Genomic DNA, 24385 nt, shown 5'->3' with positions numbered 1-24385 from the left:
TATGTCTAAAATACTATATATAAAAATGACAAGTGCTCATAACGACATTGAAGCACTGAAAGATAACAAGTTACAATACTTTCTGAATCCAAGAAGTCAAATTATGCCCAGTATGGTGTTAACGTCCTTGTATACATCAAAATTCTAATATTCCGACATATGGTAAACGAGGTAACCGGAATATCCGATGATGTAACTTTGGGTGATACAGAACTTGGTGATATCCAAGTCTTTTGGCAATACAGCAACCTATTCATACTCATCCAGTATATGTCCACACAGATATTTCAAAATTCCAGTTTCTTGGTCAAGTGATTTGTTTAGAGGTCTCAATTCCAGTCTCTTTTGGAATCCTAAGTGTTGACATTATGTGTTTCATAAGTTAAGTAGTCAGATTGCAATTTACTCTTGAGTATGTGAATTATAGCATTTCAAATGATTGAATCAATTATATGAATGAGTAGTGAGCGAGCCAATGAATAAATAAATTTGGGGGGGTTATGGTTTGCCCTCTTTTTCTTAAAATAGAAGGACTTTTTCCAAGTTTTTTCTTGGTGAATGTAAGCAGGAATGGGAGGGGTTAAGAGGAAAAGGAAGGGACAGTTGCTCTAGGTACTCAAGTTAATGGAAGTAATGGTTGTAATTTTCCACACCAACCACATGTCACATTACACATTTATTTCTCAAAGCATAAAACTTGGGCAGAAAGTAATTGGTTACCTAAAATAAATGGGTAGAGATGAGTGGGAAATACAACCGGAGATTTATTTTAGGAATTGGCTGACACTGTTATAGAGACTGACATGCCCCATGATCTGCCATCTACAAGCTGGAGAATCATAGAAGCAGCGGTGTAATTCAGTCCAGGTGTACAGGCCTTGGGATCAGAGGGTTGGTGGTGTAAGTCTTGATCTGTTTCTGAAAGCCAGGAGAAAATGGGTGTCTCTACTCAAGCAGAGAGAGTGAATTTGCCCTTCTTCTGCCTTTGGTTCTGTTCAGGCTTTCTAGGGCTTGGGTGATGCCTGCCCACATTGGGGAAGGTCATCTGCTTTATTCAGTTCAACGATTCAACAGTTCTTTATTCACTTCAACAGTTCTCTCAGGAACATACTCATACACACAGAAATAAAGTTTTGCCAGCTATCAGGGCATCCCTGGTCAAGCTGACACATGAAATTAACCATCCTGAATGTCAATTATTTCTCAATTAAAAAATAACCATTGCACGGGGTAATACAAAATTTAATACAGTAATAAACCTAACTAAATTACATATGAATAACATAACCACACTGAAGGGAGTGAGGAAGAAAGATAAAGAGTGCAAATAATTTTGGAAGACAGTATTTGACTATATACTATAAGACTGAAGGCATGAATAACTGTACAGAGATATTTCACAATCCCTAGGAACTTAGTATATTTTTTTCCCCACGATTCTGAAGATTATTTATGTCCATAAGAGGGCTGAGATTTAATAAAAGATATTGTGGATAACGAGAGTCAGAGAAGGAAATTACTAGTAAGGATGGGAGAAAGGTAAAATAAGACTTGTTGTGTTGGATTAGAACAGAAGATACAAGCATGGGCTCATGGCTTTTAATACACGTGCAGATGGGGAGGTAGGGAGATGGATATGGGTATGTTTGTGTGTGTACAAACCTCTGCTGTCTAGTTCTGTCCACTGAGAGGGCCTAGGAGCCATGATAGCCTGGTAGAAGTGACTGCACTTGCACCCACATGTTATTTATGAATACCGTTCTCCAGTGAAAAGAACTAGGGCTCCCTAGTGAAGCTCTCAATTCAGGGGCCAGAGCAGGGCAGGTAGAAGATGAATTTGAAACCGTGTTGTGCCACAAAGCAAGAAAGTGCTCAAAAACTGATGGGACCATGCGGAAGGGGCAAAGGAGCCAACTTGAAGAAGATCCCACTGGCTAATTCTGGGCCAACAGTGGGTTAAGCTCATAGAATATAATAAATATCAATGAGTCCATACTAATAAATAAATAATTGAACTGGATACGTAAACGCAAGAGAAGGGACAGCACGATGGAATGGGGCAAAGATGGAAATACAAAACTCACCATTTTGCAAAGACCTCAGTAATAACTGTTTCAGGCAAGAATCATCAATGGATGCTAAAATTATTGGGCTTAGAAGCAGGATGAGAAATAAGATACTTGCATAGCCTCAAAGTGTCCTTCATCGTGGAACACATTAATTACAAAGGGGAAAAGAGCAGCTTTGAAGTGGAGAAACCTGGAAGACAGCACTTAACCAAGTTGTCAAGGTTAGTGTCACCAGCAACGAGACTTAACAACATCACATGCTACTAATTATTAGAGAAATGCAAATCGAAACTACAGTGAGGTACCACTTCACGCCAGTCAGAATGGCTGTTATCAAAAAGTCTACAAATAATAAACACTGGAGAGGGTGTGGAGGAAAGGGAACCCTCCTACACTGTTGTTAGGAATGCAAATTAGTGCAGCCACTATGGAGAACAGTATGGAGGTTCCTTAAAAAACTAAAAATAGAGCCACCATATCCCACTCCTGGTTGTATATCTGGAGAAAACCATAATTCAAAAAGATACATGCACCTCTATGTTCATAGCAGCACTTTTTACAATAGCCAAGTCATGGAAGTAACCTAAATGTCCATCGACAGATGAATGGATAAAGAAGATGTAGTTGGGAATTCCCTGGCCGTCCAGTGGTGAGGACTCCATGCTTCCACTTCACAGGGCATGGGTTCGATCCCTGGTCCGGGAACTAATATCCCACATGCCACGCAGTGCAGCCAAAAGAAAAAAAAGAAGAAGACGATGATGATGTGGTATATGTATGTATACAAATGGAATACATAAAAAATAATGAAATAACGCCATTTGCAGCAACATGGATGGACCTAGAGATTATCATAGTAAGTGAAGTGAGCCAGACAAAGACAAATATCATATGATATCACTTATATGTGGAATCTTAAAAAATGATACATATGAACTTATTTCCAAAACAGAACTTACAGACTTCGAAAACAGACTTACGGTTATCAAAAGGGAAAGGTGGTGGGGAGGGATAAATTAGGAATCTGGGAGAAACATATACACACTACTATATATAAAATAGATAAACAACAAGGACGTACTGTATAGCACAGGGAATTTTACTCAATATTTTGTAATAACCTACATGGGAAAAGAATCTGAAAAGTATCGTGTGTGTGTGTGTGTGTGTGTGTGTGTATGTATATATGTATATATATATACTGAAAAGTGATTCACTGAATCACTTTGCTGTATGCCTGAAACTAACAAATAGTAAATCAACTCTACTTCAATAAAACATTAATTAATTAAAAAAAAAGATAACCCTGGGAAGGTTACAACATCACTTCTGAGGTCTTATTGCCAAAAATACATGACCTCCATCTAATGTTAACAAACACCAGACATCCAAACTGAAGGTCATTTTACAAAATAACTGGCTAGTACTCTTCAAAAGTGTTGAGGTCATGAGAATGACCGATGGAGGAATTGTTCCAGACTAGAAGAAACTAAGGAGACATTACTATTAAATGCAATGTGGGAACATTGACTGATCTTAAACCAGAAAAAGGATATGAATGGGACAGTGGAGGAATTTTAATAACATTTGCGGATTAGTTTTAAATAGTATTACATCAATGTTAATTTCCTGGTTTAGATAATTATGTTATGGTTTAAAAAATCTTGCTTCTCTGCTTGTAAATAATAATCCACTTAAACCCACAATATTGTATCAATCATTCAGGAGTTACCTAGTATCTGGGTGAAGAAGAACCATAGCTGATTCTGGAACCAACAGTTTCCGAGTTAAGATGGAGACAAAAATGACTATAAATACAACCACAAAAATGGTTCGCCTACAAATTATCTTTTTTTCGTAGTTTCTTCCTTATCTTACAGAATCTCCTAAAATATATAACAAATTTTCCCAGAAAAAGCACACATAAATTCAGTACATATCCTGCAGTCAGTTTCTGGGCTTTGTATGCTGGTCCATAGGTAAGCATCACACTTCTTTGGCCAGTAACAAAGAAGAGTCATTTTGAGAATATTGTTGGTGATTCTCATCTGATTCTTCTTCTATTTAACGCTTGCAGACTTTGGTTAAGACGGGCTTACCACTGATGAGCCAGAGATGCTGAGCTTCTGATTGGACACAGGCCCTACGTTTATCAAATGATTACTATGTGCCAGAAACTGTCCTAGGTACTTTTTGTGTATCGGCTTCTTTAATATTCATAATACTAAATGGCTTAGATACTGTTATTTTCCTTCTTTTTTTTTTAGCAGATAAAGAAACTGATTCACAGAGAACGTAAGAATCATGATGTCTGAAGCCACACAGTTATGTATTGATGATGCTGTAACTGGTACCTAGGGTACCCAACCCCGTGGCCTGCTCTCTTGACTTTTATTAAGTGTCTGAGAGAAAGGGCTTATTACAACATTCCTGCTCTTCCATCTTGGAACACAGGCTCTGTGGGAGCTCACAGGCAGGGCCAATCTGTTCCCCTTCTTTGTCATCACTGTAGTCATTCTCTGTTGTCAACATAATCTCCTTTGCTCTAAGGGTATTCTTTCTGCCATATGGACAGGCAGGCAGGAGCCTCCCAGGGCCGTGTGACATTCATTAATGGTGGGACTCAACAGTTTTGTAAAGCAGAAAAAAAAAACAAAACTGTGTTAGATTTCGTCAAGTGGCTTTCATGTCGCTTTAAGTGAGCAACTATTAGGGTGAAAAGAAGCTTGACATTTTTTTACTCATTCAATTTCTTGACTTTTAGATAAACGAATCACATTTTAGAGAGGAGAAAATATTTGTCCAACCACAGCTAGCAAATGACAGAGACAGACCTAGAACTCAACTTTCTTTCTAGTCCATTGTGAAAACTGTAGCCTCTCTCTTCTGTATGTTTTAGAAAAATCTTGATGTTTCTTGGTCTCAGTAAGCTTAATCGTGCTCTTCTGTTACTTCAGTACAGAATTTTCCATACCCCTGGGAGTTCTGTTCCAGACCAGTAGAGTACACGTTAATAACTCCGACCTTCACATTTATGAAAGCGTCAATTTAGGAAGTGATAATAGAATGCTCTAAAAGTATTGCTACATCTTCAGCAATCACTTAACCTCCCCTTGTGCACCAACAGAAAAGATGGCTAATTATGTCATCCCAAATGAATGCAATGTCCTGAGCCTAAATTTGAGTTATCTTGATGTTGGATGTTGGCCCATCGAACCAGGTGTCAATATTTGTCAATTTAACAAATTTGTTGTCTTGGATACACAACCTTAGAGAATCGTTATATAGTGAAGTCTTTCATGTGAAGCCTGTCTGTACCTAGACTTACTCCTTTCCAGAAAACAAATTGGGTTGGGGTCTATTTTATAAAGATGGCATATCTCATGTGGTCTTCTTGAAACACGAAGTTAGCTTTTCTTCATCGAGGGTGAGATCTGTATTCCCTCCCCTTGAGTCTGAGTGAGCCTGTGGCTAATACAGAAGTGGCACTATGTGACTTCTGTGGTACAAAATGCCATAGGGCTTCTGCATGGTTCTCTTGTGACTTCCGTATTACGAACACAGCTGCCATGTTAGGAGGAAGCCAAGAAGCCAAGGGTCAGGCTGCACGTGGGTGCTCCAGCCATAGCCCCAGCTGATGTGAGTGGACCAGAGAGGCACTGTTTCTGCCAAGCCCTGCCCGAATTACAAAATACAGATTGTCATTTTTTTTTTTGAGTGCCACGTTTTAAGATAGTTGGTTGAGCAGCAAAAGGTAACTGGAACACGAATCAAGGTAGCCTTTCTGGAATCTGTGTATGGGGTGGTAAGAAGAGAAGAGAAAACCTGTCAGGTCAGTACTTTGATGCTGAAGACTGTTTTGTCATCGGAGCATCGTATATCTCCAATCCTTCTTGATCCAGGAGAAAAAAAAGGAATTTCACTCAGATGCTCTCATCTGGGAAGGAGATTTCCTACTTGAGTGCATTCTCTCAAGTGTTCTCTCCTCTGAGTATCCCATCTGGTCAAGTGGCCCTGTTTCCTTTACTTTAGGACACTTGTGTTCTGGCCCTGACACATTGTGGCGGTTCCTGCAGAGGATCGCTTCTCCTTTGATAACTTATTTATTTTCTCTGGATCCGTTTGATCCTTATTATTATCATTATTTTTTTGATATAGAGTTCATTGAACACAGTCCCTCTTTTTCTCTTTCAAGAAGTTCAGGGGTGGGGCTTCCCTGGTGGCGCAGTGGTTGAGAGTCCACCTGCCGATGCAGGGGACGCGGGTTCGTGCCCCGGTCCGGGAAGATCCCACATGCCGCGGAGCGGCTGGGCCCGTGAGCCATGGCCGCTGAGCCTGCGCGTCCGGAGCCTGTGCTCTGCCGCGGGAGAGGCCACAACAGTGAGAGGCCCGCATACCGCAAAAAAAAAAAAAAAAAAAAAGAAGTTCAGGGGTGATGTTGAAAAGGAGTTGTGTGGGGAAAAAAAAAAAAACTGCCTGAAAAATGCCAGTTGCATTGTAGAATCCATCAAAAAGGTCAGAGCCACACCATACATTGTTACACATCACTTAGGTAATGTATTCAGCTCTTCTGCCTTATTTTTTCTAAGCATGAACTTTAATGAGAATGGAAAGGGCAACACAAGAATCATTTCTCCTCACAAGGATTGTAAGGAGAGAGAGAGAGAGAGATGAGGCAGTATGTACCTTTCTGATGAATATTTACCTGGTGGGCTGAGAGCCTTTGGAGCTCCAGGCCTCTGATATTCTTTATCCTCTCAAAGACTCTGAAAAGCTCACGTCCTATTACTTAATGACTAGAAGCTGTAGAATTATAGTAAAGTACAACATGAATCCTGGTATCCAATGTGAAAGAGAGGAGAGGTGAGTATCTGAATATTAATGTCTTCCTGAAAAATAGTAAGAAACACTTCTGTTGATTCCTCTACAGAGAGGGCTTAAAGGGGTGTCTTTGTGGACCATGGGGTTAGTGTCTAGGAGAAACAGAGAAGAAACAAATTGAAATGGTGACCTTGGCCACAGACAGATTCAGCCACAAATTCAAGTTCATAGGATGAAATCAGCGTTGCTCATGGATGAATGCCCGTTCCCAGAGTGGATTCTAGCCTGCTGTTTGGAAAATTTTAAAAATGTTTACACCAAGGGAGAAATTTAAATTAAATACCAGTTAGGAGGGACTCCTTTGATGCATTGGAAAACATTATTGGTCTGGGAGTCTGACAGCATGCATCAGGGTCTGGTCCTGAGATATTAGCAGAGAAAACAATAATAAAAGTGAAAACTATAAAAAAAAAAAACATGGCCATCCATTGAGCACTTATTATGTAAAAGGCATGGGACTAAGCACCTTGTGTACATCGTTACATTTAATTCTTACTAACCCTGTGACAGTGGCATTAGTGACACTCAGAAGTAGAGGAAGACTGAATAATGTGATGCAGGTCACACGTATAGGAAGTGGTAGACCTGGAATTTAAACCCTTTCTAGGGGATTCCAGAGCCAGTTATGGTGCACTATTCACATTTAATGAGCGGAGTGGGCCTGAGGTAAATGATTGCCCTCTCTGAACCTAGGTATACTTCCTCACCTGTAAAATTAGGAAGCTCATTGCTCTGTGCCCTCCAGGTTTGCATTAGTTTCCTATTGCTGCCATTAAAAGGTTACCCTATATTTGCTAGCTTAAACAATACACATTTTTTATCTTATAGTTCTGTAGTTTGGAAGTCTGATACAGGTCTCTCTGAGCTTTAGTTAAGGTGAAGGCAGGGCTGGTTCCTTTTCAAGGCTCTGGAGGAGTATCTACTCCCTTGCTTTTTCTAGCTTCTAAAGGCCACATGCACTTCCGGGGCTCAGGACCCCTTCCTTGCATCACCCTAGCCTCTTGTTTTCATCCTCACATCTTCTCCTTCCTCCTTTGACTCCTGCTGCCTCTTGTAAGGGCCATTGTGATTACACTGGGCCCACCTACATTATCCAGGATAATCTCTCCCATCTCATGACCCTTCATTTAATCATACCTGCAAAATCTCTTTGCCAAGTGTGATGACATTCATAGGTTCTGGGGGTTAGGACTTAGACCTACCTGGGGAACCATTTTGCAACCTACCACAAGCTCTGATTTTTTTTTTTTTTTAATAGGCAAAAGTGTCATAAAAGTCTGTGCCTGACACTTGTAAGGTAGTGTGGAGGTTTTTTTTAGCTGCCCCTGTATCCTGCCTACATGCTGGACCCTCTCTTCTAGCAGGGGTAACTTTCAGCCCAGGATTGCAACTTCATATGCCTCTTGTCACCCAATATATTGTCCCTCTTTCTGGCCCCATTTTTTTTTAACTTCATTCTTGTGTTGAATGACCGTTTGTGTGGAATCACTCTCAGTGTCGTGCCTGCTTCCTTAACGTAGACACCCTTTTCTACTGTTGCAAGCGTTCTCTCTCCTGTCCAGTTAACACGCCTTAGTTCTTCTTTCATCCACGTCATCAATGCAAATACTACATTGGCCCAGATTCTGAAGAAGCTAATGACTACTAGCCAGATGCAGAGTTCTGCCACCATTAGAAGCTGACATTTTTAATGAGAATTATCATAAGTGCTTCACGCTCATTACCTAAGACTTACCCCGTCCCTCCCCTAAAAATAGCAAAATGGTCTTCTCTTCTCAGTGATTCTGTTTCAGCCTGTAATTGATCTGTAAACTTCCTTGTAAATGACAGGTTTTTTTCCCTGTTTTCTGCTGGGAATATTGATCTAGTATTAACTTATAGGAAGAGCAGACAGTAGTCACATATGCTGAAGCCAGTGGTCTTTTTCCTGTTTCTTATAGATCATGAGAGAAATAGCACTCAGTTAGGAACTCTTGGTGATTCTTTTGTAACTGCTGTCTTGCTGAAAGTAAACGAAACTCACATCTGCCATTCTTTGTATATGGTTTTGCCACTTGTTCCACACGATTAATATTAAGGGACTTTTCACTCATATCCAACTTTGAATTTATATATATTTTTCAAAACACGCATTAGCCTTTTTAAATTGACTTCAGTGTCTAATTATTGCAAAACATTGGTTTTATCTTAAGATAGACATTTTAAATAAGACCCAAATGGAAAACTGAGAAAGAATCTGTTATTTCTGAAGCATTCACCAGGCAAACTGCTAAACATTTAAGGCTGGTTGTCGTTTAAAGCAAATTAGAAATAATCAGCCAGAAATATTTTTTACATGCAATGAGTATTCAGCTATGTACGTAAGTGAACTTTTGAGCTTGTTTTTCTTGCATTTCATCTTTTAAATGTACTTATTTCTTGAAATGATTCTTTATTGACCACAGTTTAGTGTTTGATGGACACTAAAATAATAACAACAACAAAGCTTAATATTTTCTCTTGAAAATAATGCATTTGATTGTTATTCCTTAAAAGAGAGGACAAAGTAGAATAAAATATTTTAAGATATTAAAAAATTGAGCTGTTCAAAGGGGGAAGCAGGTTGTCTTCCCACCTTCCATAATTAGCATTCGCAGACTATCGTGATGACTTGCCCAGGAGTTTCAGGGGGCATCTCGGCGGAGCCTATTAAACAGCAACGCTACCTCCTAGCTACCTCGCTCATCACCGGGTCTCCAGACCATTACCCGGGAAGCAAGAGATAGAAGGAAACTCGTTTAACTCTAAAATCTGTCTTTGTCTTGTGTTCACCAGGCAGCGCAGGCACCCCAGTCATGTTTAACAAGAATGGGGACGCCCCTGGGCGTTACGACATCTTCCAGTACCAGACCACAAACACCAGCAGCCCTGGTTACCGCCTGATCGGACAGTGGACAGATGAACTGCAGCTCAATGTGAGTTTTGCTTGTTCCTCTTCCTTTGCTTTTGTGATGAATGAACAGGCTTGTAATACGCTCCCTGAGGCAGACGTTTCTTGTCTGTATGTTTGTGAGCATCTGCAAGTGAACATTCAACTTGTTACGGGCATCAGCAGGGACTGATGACCAATAATAATACAGCAATGATAGCAATGACGATGGCGCGGATAGGAAATGTGTGTGGAGTTCATGCCTGACGTTATACTCGGCAACTGTGTGAATCATCTCGTTTAATCTGAGGCTCTGATTGCTTTACAGACAAGTTACCAGCTCATACCTTAATACTTTGAGGAGATCTTAATCTTGGTCAAATTACTTTTCCCTTCTGTCCTTCCTTCCTTCCTTATTTGCTGGTGTATTTTTTTTCTTTTCATCTTTTTGTGCAAGGTTATATCAAAGTTCAGTAGTCAGAGCCCATTAGGAAGTCATCTGTAGTCAAACACAGTTAGGTTTCTTTAACTCACTGCATGAAAAACAAGCGCCTGCCACCAAAGCTTCTTCAGGATGTAGGAGTTCAGATGGGATTCGCTGTAGAGTTTGGGCTGAGTTGGGTGTTTCTAAGAAGGTTTCAGGAAGCAGGGATGAGTTTTGGGTTAGGTCATCTTAGGAAGTAGAGACAATTTGATAACTCAGTGTCTTGGTGATTTTGATCTAGGAGGTGGGACGACAAGAGCTGGGCAAGAATTGTCACTAACAAAAAAACAGTAGATACTTATGTGAACTGGAAAAGGGAGATGTAGAGTTATTTTTGTGGTTGCAGAGCATCCTTGTTTCTGTCTAATTTCACACTTGATGGCAGAGTGACCTTGTTTTGTCTTGTTGCACCATCATCATGGAGTGGCCTTGTGTGATTAGCATTTACATCCCCCTGAAGTGGTTCTGTTTGGAATATGCCTGCCTAGGTGTTAGCTGACAGCTTTCCAACCACCTTTTTAAGTTTTTTTTTTTTTTCACTTTTTAAATATTTCGGGTTCAACATTCAATAACGTGCTTCTAATAATACTTACAATGCCCTATTTGAAATTAATGGTTAGTTTAAATGAATATACCCAGTCTTCCCAGGGAAGAAAGAACACACGGGCTAGGGTCCCTCCACCCTGGCTGCACCCAGCACAGCTGGAGCTCAGCACACCATGCATCCCCTGCTTGTCTTCCCCTCCTGGGAGGGAACTTACATAGGCCAGGCCTGAGCCTGGTGGCTGAGGTCCTGGAGCCTGGGGGTGATGGCAGAAGTCAGAGCAGTAGGCATGCTGCAGGACCTCTTCTGCTGAGATGTGCTGGACCATTTACACTTCAAGAAGTTCTACAGCAGGTCCTTTGATGTGGCATCAAGCTTGAGTATGACATTCACCAGGGATATTGTGGACAGGTATATTGGGTAAGGCTTATCAATCAGGTAGGGCTTGCCAAGGTCCACAGATCTACTTTGAAATAGTAATACATACAAACACGATTTTCTTGTGTCTGGCAGGGCCCTGCATTATTATGTGTTCTCCAGAGAAACAGAACCAGTAAGATAGATAGATAGAGTCTAAGAAATTGACTCACAATTCTTATGAAGGCTGAGAAGTCCCAAGATCTGCACTTGGCAAGCTGGAGACCCAGGAGAGTTAATGGCTCCAGTCTGAGTGTGAAGGCAGCAGAAGACCGATGTCCCAGCTCATAGATAGGCAGAGAGAGAGAGGATTCTCTCATATTCAGACTTTAATTCTGCTCAGCCCCTCAGATTATCTGAGGCACACATACACTGGTGAGCAACTGCTTTACCCGGTCACCAAGTCAAATGTGTATCTCATCCAGAAACTCCCTCACAGACAGACCCTGTATAACGTATAACCAAATACTGGGGCACCCCCGTGGCCTCATCAAGTCGACACATACAAAGAACCCTCACAGGCCCTGTCCCAGAAAAGTCCTTCTAGTGTCTCTTCCAAACCTGGAAATTGTGCCATTAGCCTTTATTGGTGTACACCTTAGGAGGCACTTTGGAAATGATTGAGATCAGGGCTTTTTGAGAGTAGCATGCAAAATTGATGTCTTGGGGGCAGTAGAGCTTGGGTCATGATTTTTAGAAGGAAGGATTGTGCATAAAGGGGGGGGTTGATGAAGCCGTGACAGGATGTTTACCTCCTTTGTACATTGTCCTGCGTGGCTCTGCTTGTATCTGTATCACCATCCCAGTGAGCTGACAGGAAGATTATTCTGTTTGGTTTGTATTTTAAGCTTTATACGAATTGTATCTTATTAGCCATTCAACAAGTAGGTTTTTTTGTTTGTTTGTTTGAAAGCACCTGTCATGTGATAAGCATTGTGGGAGGCAGTATGTACACAGTGGAAATCGAAATAAACATGGTCCCTGTTTGCACATAATTGAACATCTAGGGCAGAGTTACATGGTAAACAAGAGATACGTGTGTGAAAATTCCCAAGTGTGGTAAGAGGCAGGGTGGGAGAAGGAATAATGGAGGTGGAGAGGGGCCTACTGGATGAAGAGCAGATGATGGGGGAAGAACGAGTGATCCACAGAGCAGGTCAGCAGGTGGGCACTCCATGGTATAGCTAAGGGAGGGGACGGGGAGGAGAAGTTAGGGCAGTAGGTAAGAGCCAGAGCAGGCAGTCCCTTGTAGGCCATGGTAAATATTTCTAAAATTTTATTCTGAGTGCATTTCAAAGCCACAGAGAAGTATTAAGCAAGGGAGTGACTGGATCAGAATTAGGAATAAAAATTATTTTGTCTACTGAGAAGGTAATATAGCAAAGGGCAAGCATGGGAGTGGAAAGACCAATTAAGAGTGCACTGCAGTTGTCGAGCTGAAATAGAATGGCTTAGTGAAGGGGTTCTCAAACTTCAGTGTGCAACATAAGCATCTGGAAGGCTTGTAAAAACACGTATTGCTGGGCCCACCCCCAGAGTTTCTGATTCAGAACATCTGGGAGTGGAAGGAGGCCCAAATATTTGCCTTTCTAAGGAGCCCCTGTGTTATGCTGATGATATTTACTTTGAGAACCACTAGCTTAGAGAGTGTGTTAATAGTGGAGATGTAATGAAATGAGTGGAAACACACACACACACACACACACACACACACACATATACATATATGTATATGTACATCTGTAATTACATATATATCTTATAGGAAGAATAACATAATTTAGTGATGGGTTCAGTACTGGGATTAAAGGGAAAATAATACTGGGTTTGAAGGAAAAATAAGAGTGAATCCCACGTGTATAGCTTGAGGCCGTTTGGATGCTATAACAAGAGATTAGGGAGACTTCTGGGAATGGGAGGAGAAAAATTGAGAATCCCAGTTGAGTCTTCCCAAATATATGAAAGCCTAAACGAAACGGATATAAATCTGAAGCTCCGAAAAGAGTTTCGGGTCATAGTTATAAAAAAAAAAAAAATGTAAGTTGTTAATCTATAACGGGCCTTGAAATGCATTAGAGAAAGAGAGAGAGAGAAACTGTAATAGCAGAGAACCCAAGGCCTTGAAAAACCTCATAGAAAATGACACAGTTCCAGTCTAACTCCTCTAAATAGCACCGAATTTAAAAGATCCTCTTTCATTTGCCTGGCAAGTTGGGCCGACCATAAATACTTGGGACTTTTGTTTTTGTTTACGGAAGCTAGACCAGAGATGTAAGCTTGACTTAAGCACTAAACAGGAACATTTCTGATTCTACTTTGTCATGCTGAGAGTGGTATGGCAGGAAGAGCAGACAGGACCTCCTCAGCTGAACCCAGTAATTGATGCTCAGGATAGCATGCACCTTAAAGGTACAAATGGCTGAGCCAGGAACAGGGACAATTTTAGACCCGTGAAGGGCTGGGTTAATTCGGAGGGTGGCCACTGTGGTAAGTGGCCTTGGAAAGAGGTTACCACGTTAATGCCTTTTATGGGCTCCTTACGATACCGTAAAGTCCAATTTGAATCACTAAGAGAAGACTGAAATGGAGGTGAATGCAGTGATCAGAGGGCGCTCCACCCTTCTCACTGAAGACCCGGGCCATAGCCCGTAGCCTGTCCAGTGACTGGTGTCCTGTCCCTCCAGCATCACCGTGCTCAAGATACTACTTTTACTCTAATAATCCTGATTCACTTAAAAGTTCTGTGAGAGTGAATTTGGGGCAAACTTAGTTTTGTAGGTTTCCTTTCTCCTAGTCAATGAAGTAAAATAAAGTATGTCAAGTGACAAGTGTACTTCTCATTTACAGTCTTGGGGGTACTCTTTCAATCCCCAGTTAGATCATCTCTAGCGAATGGAATTTCCTGGAGAGCTTTCTCTGTGGTCAGTAATTGCAAATGAGTTTCTTAGCTAAGACGTCAAGGTTTTAGAGTCTTATAATCCCAGGGCTATAGAGCAGACTGCTTGCCATTCTGTACCCAATCCTCTGGAATTTAGATGCCTAGGAGTGCGCTGTCTGTTACAGAATGCGCCCTGAGCCCTCACTGGCGGAGTAATAGCTGTAGGCCCTGTCTCCTCTCAGGCTAACACATGACCACATGGTTTGCTACTACGATATTTCTGCACCAACAAGAATTCATCAGAAGGAAATCCTTAAGAGCAAAGCCATTCACTCTCCCACTTAACGACCCCTACAGAAAGAACCCTGATTTATTTTCTCAGGTTTGTACAGTATGATGCAGAGATTCCAGAAAACACTTTTCCCGGCAGAGAAGCAGGCAAAGGGATAATGCAACCCTATCCATTGCTCGTCTGCAGGGTGTCAGAAAGGATGGAGCTCCCGGAGATGCTGGGAGAAACGAGGGGCACGTCCCTGCCCTTGGAGTTCCCAGAATAGGATCAGGGCTCTGTAATTGATAAATTGCATTTACAGCATTTAGATAGGTTCTGATTTAAGGCACTGACTTATATTTGAACTGGAATTTGAAGGATAAGTAGTAATTCCCAAGATGGAGAAGAGGAAAAAAAATATTTTAAAATGAATAATGCAGTCCTGTTTAAAAACTGGAATGAGGAATATTTTGGGAAAAACAAGAAATGAAACATAGATAGTTTAAAAAATTATAAATTTATAATGTGAATAAACTCTACATCTGTTTTGCATATTAGAAACAAAGGTGACTTCTGTCATCTTTCAGTTATTTGCAATTAGTAGGAAATTTAGATACGCTTAAAATGTCCTTTTTTCAAATAACTGACGTTCTTTAAAATCCCAAATTGTTGATTAAAGTTAAAAAAAAAAAAAACCTACTCTTAATGGGCAGCCTCCTACAGTGAACTGCAAACTCTCTTACGTGGAAGGTTGAATAAATATCACTTAACCTTTATTGGCACCTCTGTCATCTGCCCGTATGTAGGCTAGTCCAACTTTGTGATCTTCTGAGGTGTGGGGGGCTTTATAAGTGATTTGTTCCCTGTTGAACTGACTTTCTACCTAGGGACTGAAAACTCCTAAAAGAATCTATGTTTTAATTATTGTTTCATGTACCTACTAGAACTAGTATCTGGAACACAGCAGCCATTTGGGCTTATTGCTGTTAATATATAAAGACGTGTAAAATTAGCATGAACCCTTTTTAATGGTAGACATTTTCTACAGAAAGCAGCCACAGCACACTTCTTCCCTCTGGGAAGAGCGCCCAAGCTTCTTATAGCCATGTGGTCTGCCCGGCGTAGTTCCCAAGTCCAGGGGCTACACCTGATTTAGCCTAAGCCAATCACTGTGGCCATAGTGATGATGGGCAGTAAACTGTCCAATCAGGATGAACCACTGGCAATCTGCCAGCCAATCCAACACCTCCTATTGGAGGTGGGTGTGGCCCTCAGGAGCCCCAGGGAGCCATTTGGAGGCCACAGAGCCAGGAGCTCCAGGGAAAATGAGGCAAAACTTAGGGAAACTAGGTGGAGGTGACATCCTTTGAGCCCTAGGAAACCTTTACTGGAAGCCATTTATAGCCCCTCTGGATTGTTCCCTGATCAATGAATGAAGGTGACTTAAGTGTGGTAACTTTGCTATCTACTATCTCATTCACTACAGCAATCCAAAATGAAAAAAAAAAATGTTTTAATGTGCCCAAATTGGGGGAAATAAAATGTCAGCCTACCCTCAAAAAGCAGAATTTTTTCAGGTTTCATTAAACTGAGGTGATAAAAAATTAATTTTAAGAGTTGTGATTTTGTTAAATATTGAATCTTTCACGCCAGTTAGAATGTAGGCTTTCACGGGCGTTTAAAGACATAAAAAGTACGGTTGATCGCAGCAATTACTGTTTCATCCAATTATCTCTCCCCAAATCAAGATTTATTTACCATGCCCATAAGACTGCTAATCACTCTGTTGTTTCATAATTGCGACAGTAAAGATGTTTTAGAAGTCTAATCACGCTCCTAATTTTCAATGCACTGCGTGAGATATGGGGTAATGGATAGCCATAATCAACGTTGACAAAGAGAAAAATACGTAAGTTGTCAAAATCTAGTGCTTCTTTCAGCGTCAGTGTGAAGGCTTCTTTTACGGAATCACCTTATTGTTCATCATAATTAATGGCTCATATCTTATAGTTTCGTTATCGGTGATTAGGGCTACAGGTTTGCAGCTAACGTGATTAAATGGATCTGAGTCTCAGCTCTGCCACTTACTAGCTGTAAAGCAGGATTACAATAGTACCAACTTCATAAGGTTATTGTTAGAATTAAATGTAGTACCGTACGTAGCATACTTAAAACAGTGCCTGGCACATAGTAAGTATTCAACAAATGTTAGCTACAACAGCAACTCTAATAATAATTTAATATCCTTAGTTTATCGCCTCATCCATAACTGTTGAAAATGTCAGTTTCTAGCACTCAGCTGTATTTTTTTCTTCTTTATACCGCAGCACCTAGCGTAATACTTAGCATGTAACAATGGCTTGTTTCGTATTAAATAGATGAGTAGATAAGCAGACAAACAGTTGAATTATGTTATAAATTACTTAGGGCTGGGCTTGTCAGTTTTGACTTGTCAGAATTCCCAGTGCTTGTTGCATGAATGGATGAGAAGATGTATCCAGAATTCTACTGCAGTCAGCAATTCCATGTGATTCAGGGATCCATTCAAGACCTTGGTTTACCAGACAAGTTTCTTAAGAATTTTACAAGTGGTCTGAAAGCTGGCTCACACTGCAAGGTAGACTCTTTTGGTCTCTGAATGATAAAGCCAGTCAGGAAAAAAGGAGGAAAAGGGATAAAAGAATTGGTTTTAATTTTGTTCCAGTTGATCTTTAGGTTTAGAAACCTATCTGTGGCTATTTGAGAACACGGAGTGGGATGATTATTCTTGAGGGATCAGGCGGCGGAGTCAGTGGCTACTTTTGTGTTGGTGAAAGTGAATTGATTCATAATCACACCATTAACACTGGTCGCATCCGCTGCCTGCCTCTCTAGGTTTTAATGCTGCGTTAGAGAAAGGGTCAAAACAACAAAGGATTTAGGATCGTGGGGCTCTGGTTTATAACCATGGTCCTGCCCAGTTCCTAGGTCTGTGAACCAGGACAAGGACAGCCTCTCGGACAAGATGGCATTTAACCTGAGACCAGAGTGCCAAACGTTATTTCCATTTGTCAGCGTCTCTAAATCTGTGATATTTTACACAGGACGGGTACCAATCCGGTAGAGTATGTACTGCTTTCCAGTTGTCAGCCAACTTGACACTAGAGATCTCAAACAGATTACAAACAGCAGGTGTGTTTAAAAACTTAATTCCTTGCTAATATTTTAAGAATCAAGAAATTTCATAAGAATAACTATATTTTTGGCTTTTCTTTTGAAAAATCAGAAGATCAGACAATAATATGCCTTTGTCCCATGCAGTTACAGCTAACTGGATCTAAGTAGAGGCTTCCCACTTCAGACGCGGTGTGTGTTCTCCATGTCACCACAGACCCCACTATCCCTTACTGCCTGACACCCCGCTAACTCCACCCCCCTCCTCATTCCTTACGCCCACAGGCATCTCATTTCGTGCACCTCATCTAGACTTAGAGTAGTTTCTAACTTATCTCCACTAGTTTGGTTTCCACGTATGCTTGACTTTTTATAAATGGTCTCTGGGAATTGTTTTCTAACAATCAACAATAATATACTAATAGTGTTAATGAACCAAAACAGACATAAGTATGTAATAATGTTTTTTTTACAAAGGTCAATAAATACAGCCTGCAAAAGAGAACTGCTTTAGTGAAGTCAACAATGCTTTTGTGTGGAGGCGTGTATTTGTACATATTCTGAAACAAACTGAAAATGAAAGAAACCAAGATCACCCTTGTGTTGTCAGCATTTCTTCTGGCAACCAATGACGTATAACTGTGTTCTGTCTATGAATGTCTGGAAGATGAATAGTATTTATAATTATCAATATGGTTTCATAAACATGTGCGTTACAGAAGCCTGAACCCCCATGATTTCTCATTTGCAGTGTAGGCATTCCAGCAAATCACTTCTTGTTTATTAATATACGCCTATGTTCTGTGGGGAAATTGTTGAATTTCGTTACTCACTGTGTTTTGGGCTCAGGCAAAACACATTTGAAGGAAGAAATAATAAGGATGTTTACAGAGCTTATAACAGGGATTCTCACCTGTTGTTGCCATTCCAAAATTAGAAAAGGAAAGAGATGAGTTTATGTAGCCCCTGCCTGTTTGCCCTCGGAAGCCAAAAATCTGAGGATGACCTGATGGTGTTAAAATGGAAATGTAGGAATCAGATTTGAAGTGTTTTCAACCCACCGTGAGATAGTCTTATAAGGTAGGACAGCATCAAAAGCACAAGTTTTGAGTCCTATCTCCTCAGATAAAGCAAATCATTTACTATCTTTGAACCTCAGTCCCCTTTTTTTTTTTTTTTTTTTTTTTTTGCGGTACGCGGGCCTCTCACTGTTGTGGCCTCTCCCGTTGCGGAGCGCAGGCTCAGCGGTCGTGGCTCACGGGCCCAGCCGCTCCGCGGCATGTGGGATCTTCCCGGACCGGGGCGAGAACCCGCGTCCCCTGCATCGGCAGGCAGACTCTCAACCACTGCGCCACCAGGGAAGCCCCGAACCTCAGTCCCCTTGTGTATTTAAAATCGAGTCAAGCAAAACAGCTACTTCACCAGGACCCTTTGAGAATGAATTACCGTACTCTCCCCGATATAACTAAGTATATGAGATTCACGGTCATACTTCTTGTCGTATTTCTTGCTGCCGTAAATAATTACCAGAGGGACTTCCCTGGCAGTCCAGTGGTTAAGATTTTGCCTTCCAATTCCGGGGGTGCAGGTTTTTGGTTGTTTGTTTGTTTGTTTTTTGCAGTACGCGGGCCTCTCACTGTTGTGGCCTCTCCTGTTGCGGAGCACAGGCTCCGGACGTGCAGGCTCAGGGGCCATGGCTCACGGGCCCAGCCGCTCCGCGGCATGTGGGATCTTCCCAGACCGGGGCACGAACCCGCGTCCCGAACCCGCGTCCCCTGCATCGGCAGGCGGACTCTCAACCACTGCGCCACACAGGGAAGCCCCGGGGGTGCAGGTTTAATCCCTGGTTGGGGAGCTGAGATCCCACATGCCTCACGGACAAAAGACCAAAACCATAAAACAGAAGCAGTATTGTAACAAATTCAATAAAGACTTGAAAAACGGTCCACATCAAAAAAATGAATCTTTTAAAAAAAATAATAATTACCAGAAACGTGGTTGCATAAAACACCACAAATTTCTTATCTTGTGGTTCTGTGGGTCACAGGTCCAATAGGGATCCCACTGGGCTAAAATCAAGGTGCCAACAGGGTTGTTTCTTTCTGGAGCCTCTAGGGGAGAATGTGTTTCCTGCCAGGTCCTTGGCAGTATTTAGTTCCTTGTGGTTGTGGGACTGAGGTCTCTGTTTCTCTGCTGCCAGCTACTCCAGGCCGACTTGATGCATTGGCTGCCGTTCATTCCTCGAGTCCCTCTCATGCTTCCAAGGCTTGCTGTCTCCTCTATTGCAGTTTTATCTCTCACTGACCCTTCTGCCTTCCTCCTGTGCTCTGAAGGGCCAGTGGGATTACACGGGGCTCACCCAGCTAATCCAGGATAATCTCCTTATTTTAAGGTCTGTAACCTTATTCCATCTGCAAAGTCCCTTTCGCCATGTAAGGTAACATATTGACAGGTCAAGAAATTAAGATGTGGAAATCTTTGTCGGGGGGAGGGGTTAGAGGGGGGCAGATTATTTTGTCTAACCACAGTTCTGTACTACATAACTTTGCTTTTCGACGAAGCCTGTAAAATCTATATTACATTCTCAACATATTTTTTAAAATGTTTTCTTTTTAATTTTTAAAAATTTTAATACCCCTCTATCAGTGTCATATTTTAGTTAAATATTTTTGTACAGTTTTGAGAGGTCACTTTCCATTTACAGTTATTGCAAAATATTGCCCATATTCCCCACGTGGTAAAATACATCCTTGAGTCTCATCCTTGAGAGTTAACGTTATTTGTGTAAACAGATAAGAATTGTATGCAGTTTTCTTAAGCATCTTTAGTATCTAATTGAGCTAATCTGTTTGATAAATGTTCTGATCACATACCTGGAAAAGTCTGGGGAAGAACCCTGAATTAAGAACCCTAAATTCATGATAAGTAGACAGAATCCTTCTCAAGTGAGGGGTTGGGATTGAAGATTAACAGAAGAGGAAGTGATGCCAATACCATAGGAGGCTTAGCTAAGCTACAAGGGTGAGTTCTGTTGACCTCCAACGTTTTCCTCTTTTAGCCTCCCCAGTCCTGAGCATTTTGCTCTCATTGCATTATTTCTCTTTAAATGACAAAGCAGAAATGCAGAGAAAGAATAGATTGGCAGTTTCTGAAACAGTTAAACATACAGTTGCCATATGAACTAGAAATTCCACTCTTAGGTGTATACCCAGTTCTGACATTCTCTGGTCTATATCAAAGGTCATAGAGCAGTAGAACATTGTAGCAAATAGCTTGGAATTTGCAAATTGTTGACTGTCAACGCCCTGACATGGCTACCAAAATTGCCCGTTGATATTGCAAAGTCACATTTGTAGTTCACTGCAGTAAGGGGGGCTACCAGCTTGAAAGTCTTGGTAGAGGCTCAGGAGAGGGAGGGCAAGGGCAAATATTTTTACAGTTTGGCTGTCTGGAGTAAGGGACTTTTTTTAATGGGGGAGATTTGATCAGAATTGGGCAAAGTCTGTGCTAGTACAGTTTAGAATTGGTGGATCCAGCAAGGAGGGTTTTGAAGCAAGTCTTTTTGTGAAACTCTTGTTTGATGAGGGGATTTAGCCCAGTTGAGTGATTATTGGTCCTGAAAATGAGCTGTTTACCCTGATGGAAATGTTTTCTTTTCTTTTTTTTTTTTTTTTTTTTGAGAATGGGGTGATACATTGTTCAAATGGATGGATTTTCAGGAAGTTCCTAAAACAAACCTTGAAAAATATTTGTAACTTTTATCTTCCTGGGTAAGAATTTCTTTGGATTGTAGAATCACATTAGTACAGGCAGTTTTACTTTCCTTGATCCTGTTAAGCTGGGTGGTTGCAGGCAAGCTGTTGTGAGCAGGTAGTCAGAGTTAGAAATCTTTAGTCTCTGATAAACCGGCTGTGTGCAGAGCCATCCTCAGTGGAGTTCTGGGACACAAAGTGACAGGCTACTTGGTGGCATCACTTTTACCCACATTCAGGGTTCATTCTTGGTCAAATGTCATAGGCCAAGGTGAAAAGTCAAACTCATCTCCCTTTTCTACTATCCTCCAACCTTTAGAACCAAAATAGCACAACCACCGAGCATATGTCATCCTAAACTACTCCAATTACTTAAGCAAGTCAGCCCTATAATTGACGCTATCACACTGTTTAAATTACAGTGTCTGTCCTAAGTAGGGGGCTTAGTCTAAAAAAGTTCATTTTTCTGGTTACTGAACCTGGAAGACCCTACACCCAGTTTTCTCAGGTGAGCACTGCCATTCCTAGGGATGTTTTGCTCATGCCATCTTTCACTTTCCAGTATTTGATATAGCATGCTGTTTACAGATAGCTTCTCCAAAAAATCTGCAGTTGAGAGTAGTAAACTCCCCTCCAAAGTAAATCTGAATGAGCAACGTCCCCATCCCGCCCTCAGTAGGACAAATTCGTGAACGTGTTTCCCATGCCTGGGAACACGTTCCGGCTGGTCTTTACACAGCTGCACAGCTGATTTCCCATTGTTAAGAATAAAAGTGGCTTCAATGAGTTTCTGACCCCAACAGTTACCGTCTCTCATTTGATTGATTATGGAGCTCAACGAGAAATCTCTGTCCTTCTCGGAAAATGGAGTGAGGGGAACCTAGGAGGAGTGGTCTTCCAGCTACACTCCTTGTCTCAGGTCTTGGAATTGTCTCGCCCGCCATTCAGACAAGCTCTCTGGCCAACAGGTGTTCATTCCTTACAACCTCCTGAACAAACACTCATCGATTCAGATGTAGGGGGCGTTTTCAATTGCCTACTAACAGTCCTCCCAGCTATGACAGTGAGGAAGAAGTAACAAGCGGAGAACAAGGAAGACGGAAAAGATGCGGTGGGAAAACGTCAAGAAGGCGAAACTTTTCATAAATAACAAAGGCGTTCTTGATTTATGGTGCAGCCGTATTGCAACAGAGCCTTCACAGTGACTGAATAGGACACGAGGGTCTTTATCTTAGCAGGGAACATGATGCCTGCCGTTTGAAATCACACTCTGGAAGCGAGCTTTAACACATTGACGGATATGCATTGGAAAGTGACTGTTTGAAATTGCCCTGAAATCATTTATTCTTCAATAAGAAGCTCCCATCGAAGTTGGTAAATAGTCAATTACATGATTTGTGAGTTTATTTCCTGATAGTTTTTTTTTTTTTTTTCCATTAAAAGTATAGATCATGGGCTTCCCTGGTGGTGCAGCGGTTAAGAATCCGCCTGCCAATGCAGGAGACATGGGTTCAAGCCCTGGGCCGGGAAGATCCCACATGCCGTGGAACAGCTAAGCCCACGCTCCACACTACTGAGCCCGCGCGAGACCACCGCAATGAGAAGCCCGCGCGCCGCAACCAAGGGTAGCCCCCGCTCGCCGCAACTAGAGAAAGCCCGTGCGCAACAACGAAGACCCAACGCAGCCAAAAATAATTAATTTTTAAAAATAGTATAGATCACCTTGGCTCTAAATGCCAGTTTACAGGATTAAATCAAGAGTGCCGGATTAGAATGTCGGGAGTCTGGCAAGGGGCGGTGGGACCAATAGCTATTCTCTCATCACTGTTATTGTCACGCAAATGAGTATCATCCCGCTTGAGGGGACGACTGTCTGCAGAAGACTAACTGATCTGTTTCGTAGTCCTTAGCTGGCAAGATTGTAGCAGAACTATTGAAGATTTCCTGGATGCCTTGCAAATTTCACTGCCAAGCGTCTTATTAGGAACAACCAGTATTGTGAGCATTGTGATAATAGAGTATTCAAGGTTTAGGGAGTGCCTTCTTTTATGGGCCCCAGCTCTATATTTAACTTTGTTTTTACAGACAAGTGAAGCTAAAATGGCTGAGAGGATTATTTGTAAACACAAATTACCAGTGATTCTTCTGTGTGACCTTTCCAGAGTCACATCTGCTTTCTCCACCTTAATTTTCCTTTCTAAAAAGTGGAGAGGAAGTAGTAGGTCAGTATTAACAGGTATCTGCTGACATAGGTCATCGACGAAGAGGTACTGTGACACAGTGTTAAAAAGCATGGGCTATGGAGGCAGGCTGCCTCCTTTTAAATCCCAAGCTCCACCACTTTCTAGCGCTACCACTAAACTTGCTACACCTCACTTATTTTGCCTCACTTGCCTTATCTGTAAAATGGGACCCATAGGGGTACCTCTCCCATAGGACTGTTGTAAGAATTAAGTACATGAAAAAGTACTTAGGATGATGGCCCGTACAACAGTATTTGCCAGTACTGCTTATTTTTGTTAGTGCTTTTTCTTAACACCTGAAATGACCTGTTATTTGTTGGTGCCAGACATCTCCACCCCTCTCCCCTTCCTCCAGGCTCAGGGTGGGCCTTCTTCCCCCATTCTGCCTTCTCCCCCGGGGGCCTTTGTCTCACCCCTCACCCTGTGCTCCTGTCACACGGACCTCCCTGAAGTGTCTTGAATCTGTCACATGCTTTCTGACCTTTCTGTATCTGGTCACATCTGTACTTGAAATGCCATGGTCCACCCCTGCACTGAACACTGGCCCCGGCTTGTTCATTGCAGCTTCCTTGGGAAGCCCTGCATCAAGCATTTTCTTTTCCTTTTCTTCTCAAGTGGGACCACCCCTCTCCTATGGCAGCTTTGTTCCTTTAACCACCTCCATGAAGTTCTCAGAGGCACTGGATCCTCCAGGGCCCAGCAAGTGTTAGGCCCCAAACTGATGCTTACAGCTGAAGTTGCACAATAGTAAAATATTCCAACCTTGGAGATCTTCTCGAACCTGT

At 41.7% G+C, this 24385-nt stretch overlaps 1 protein-coding gene across 3 annotated transcripts in view; it reads left to right on the top strand.

The window, feature by feature from the left end:
• GRM7 (glutamate metabotropic receptor 7) overlaps positions 1-24385 on the top strand; it is an 843150-nt gene that overhangs the window by 553552 nt on the left and 265213 nt on the right. For all 3 annotated transcript variants that reach the window (XM_065884514.1, XM_065884513.1, XM_065884515.1), the window contains exon 7: positions 9765-9904. In XM_065884514.1, coding sequence (XP_065740586.1) covers positions 9765-9904 — 140 coding nt within the window. The remainder of the gene's footprint in view (positions 1-9764; positions 9905-24385) is intronic.

This window comes from Phocoena phocoena, chromosome 10 (genome assembly GCF_963924675.1).
Source record: "Phocoena phocoena chromosome 10, mPhoPho1.1, whole genome shotgun sequence".
NCBI lineage: Eukaryota > Metazoa > Chordata > Mammalia > Artiodactyla > Phocoenidae > Phocoena > Phocoena phocoena.
Note: the sequence above shows the minus strand (reverse complement) of the source record. Positions and strands in the feature narration are given on the sequence as shown.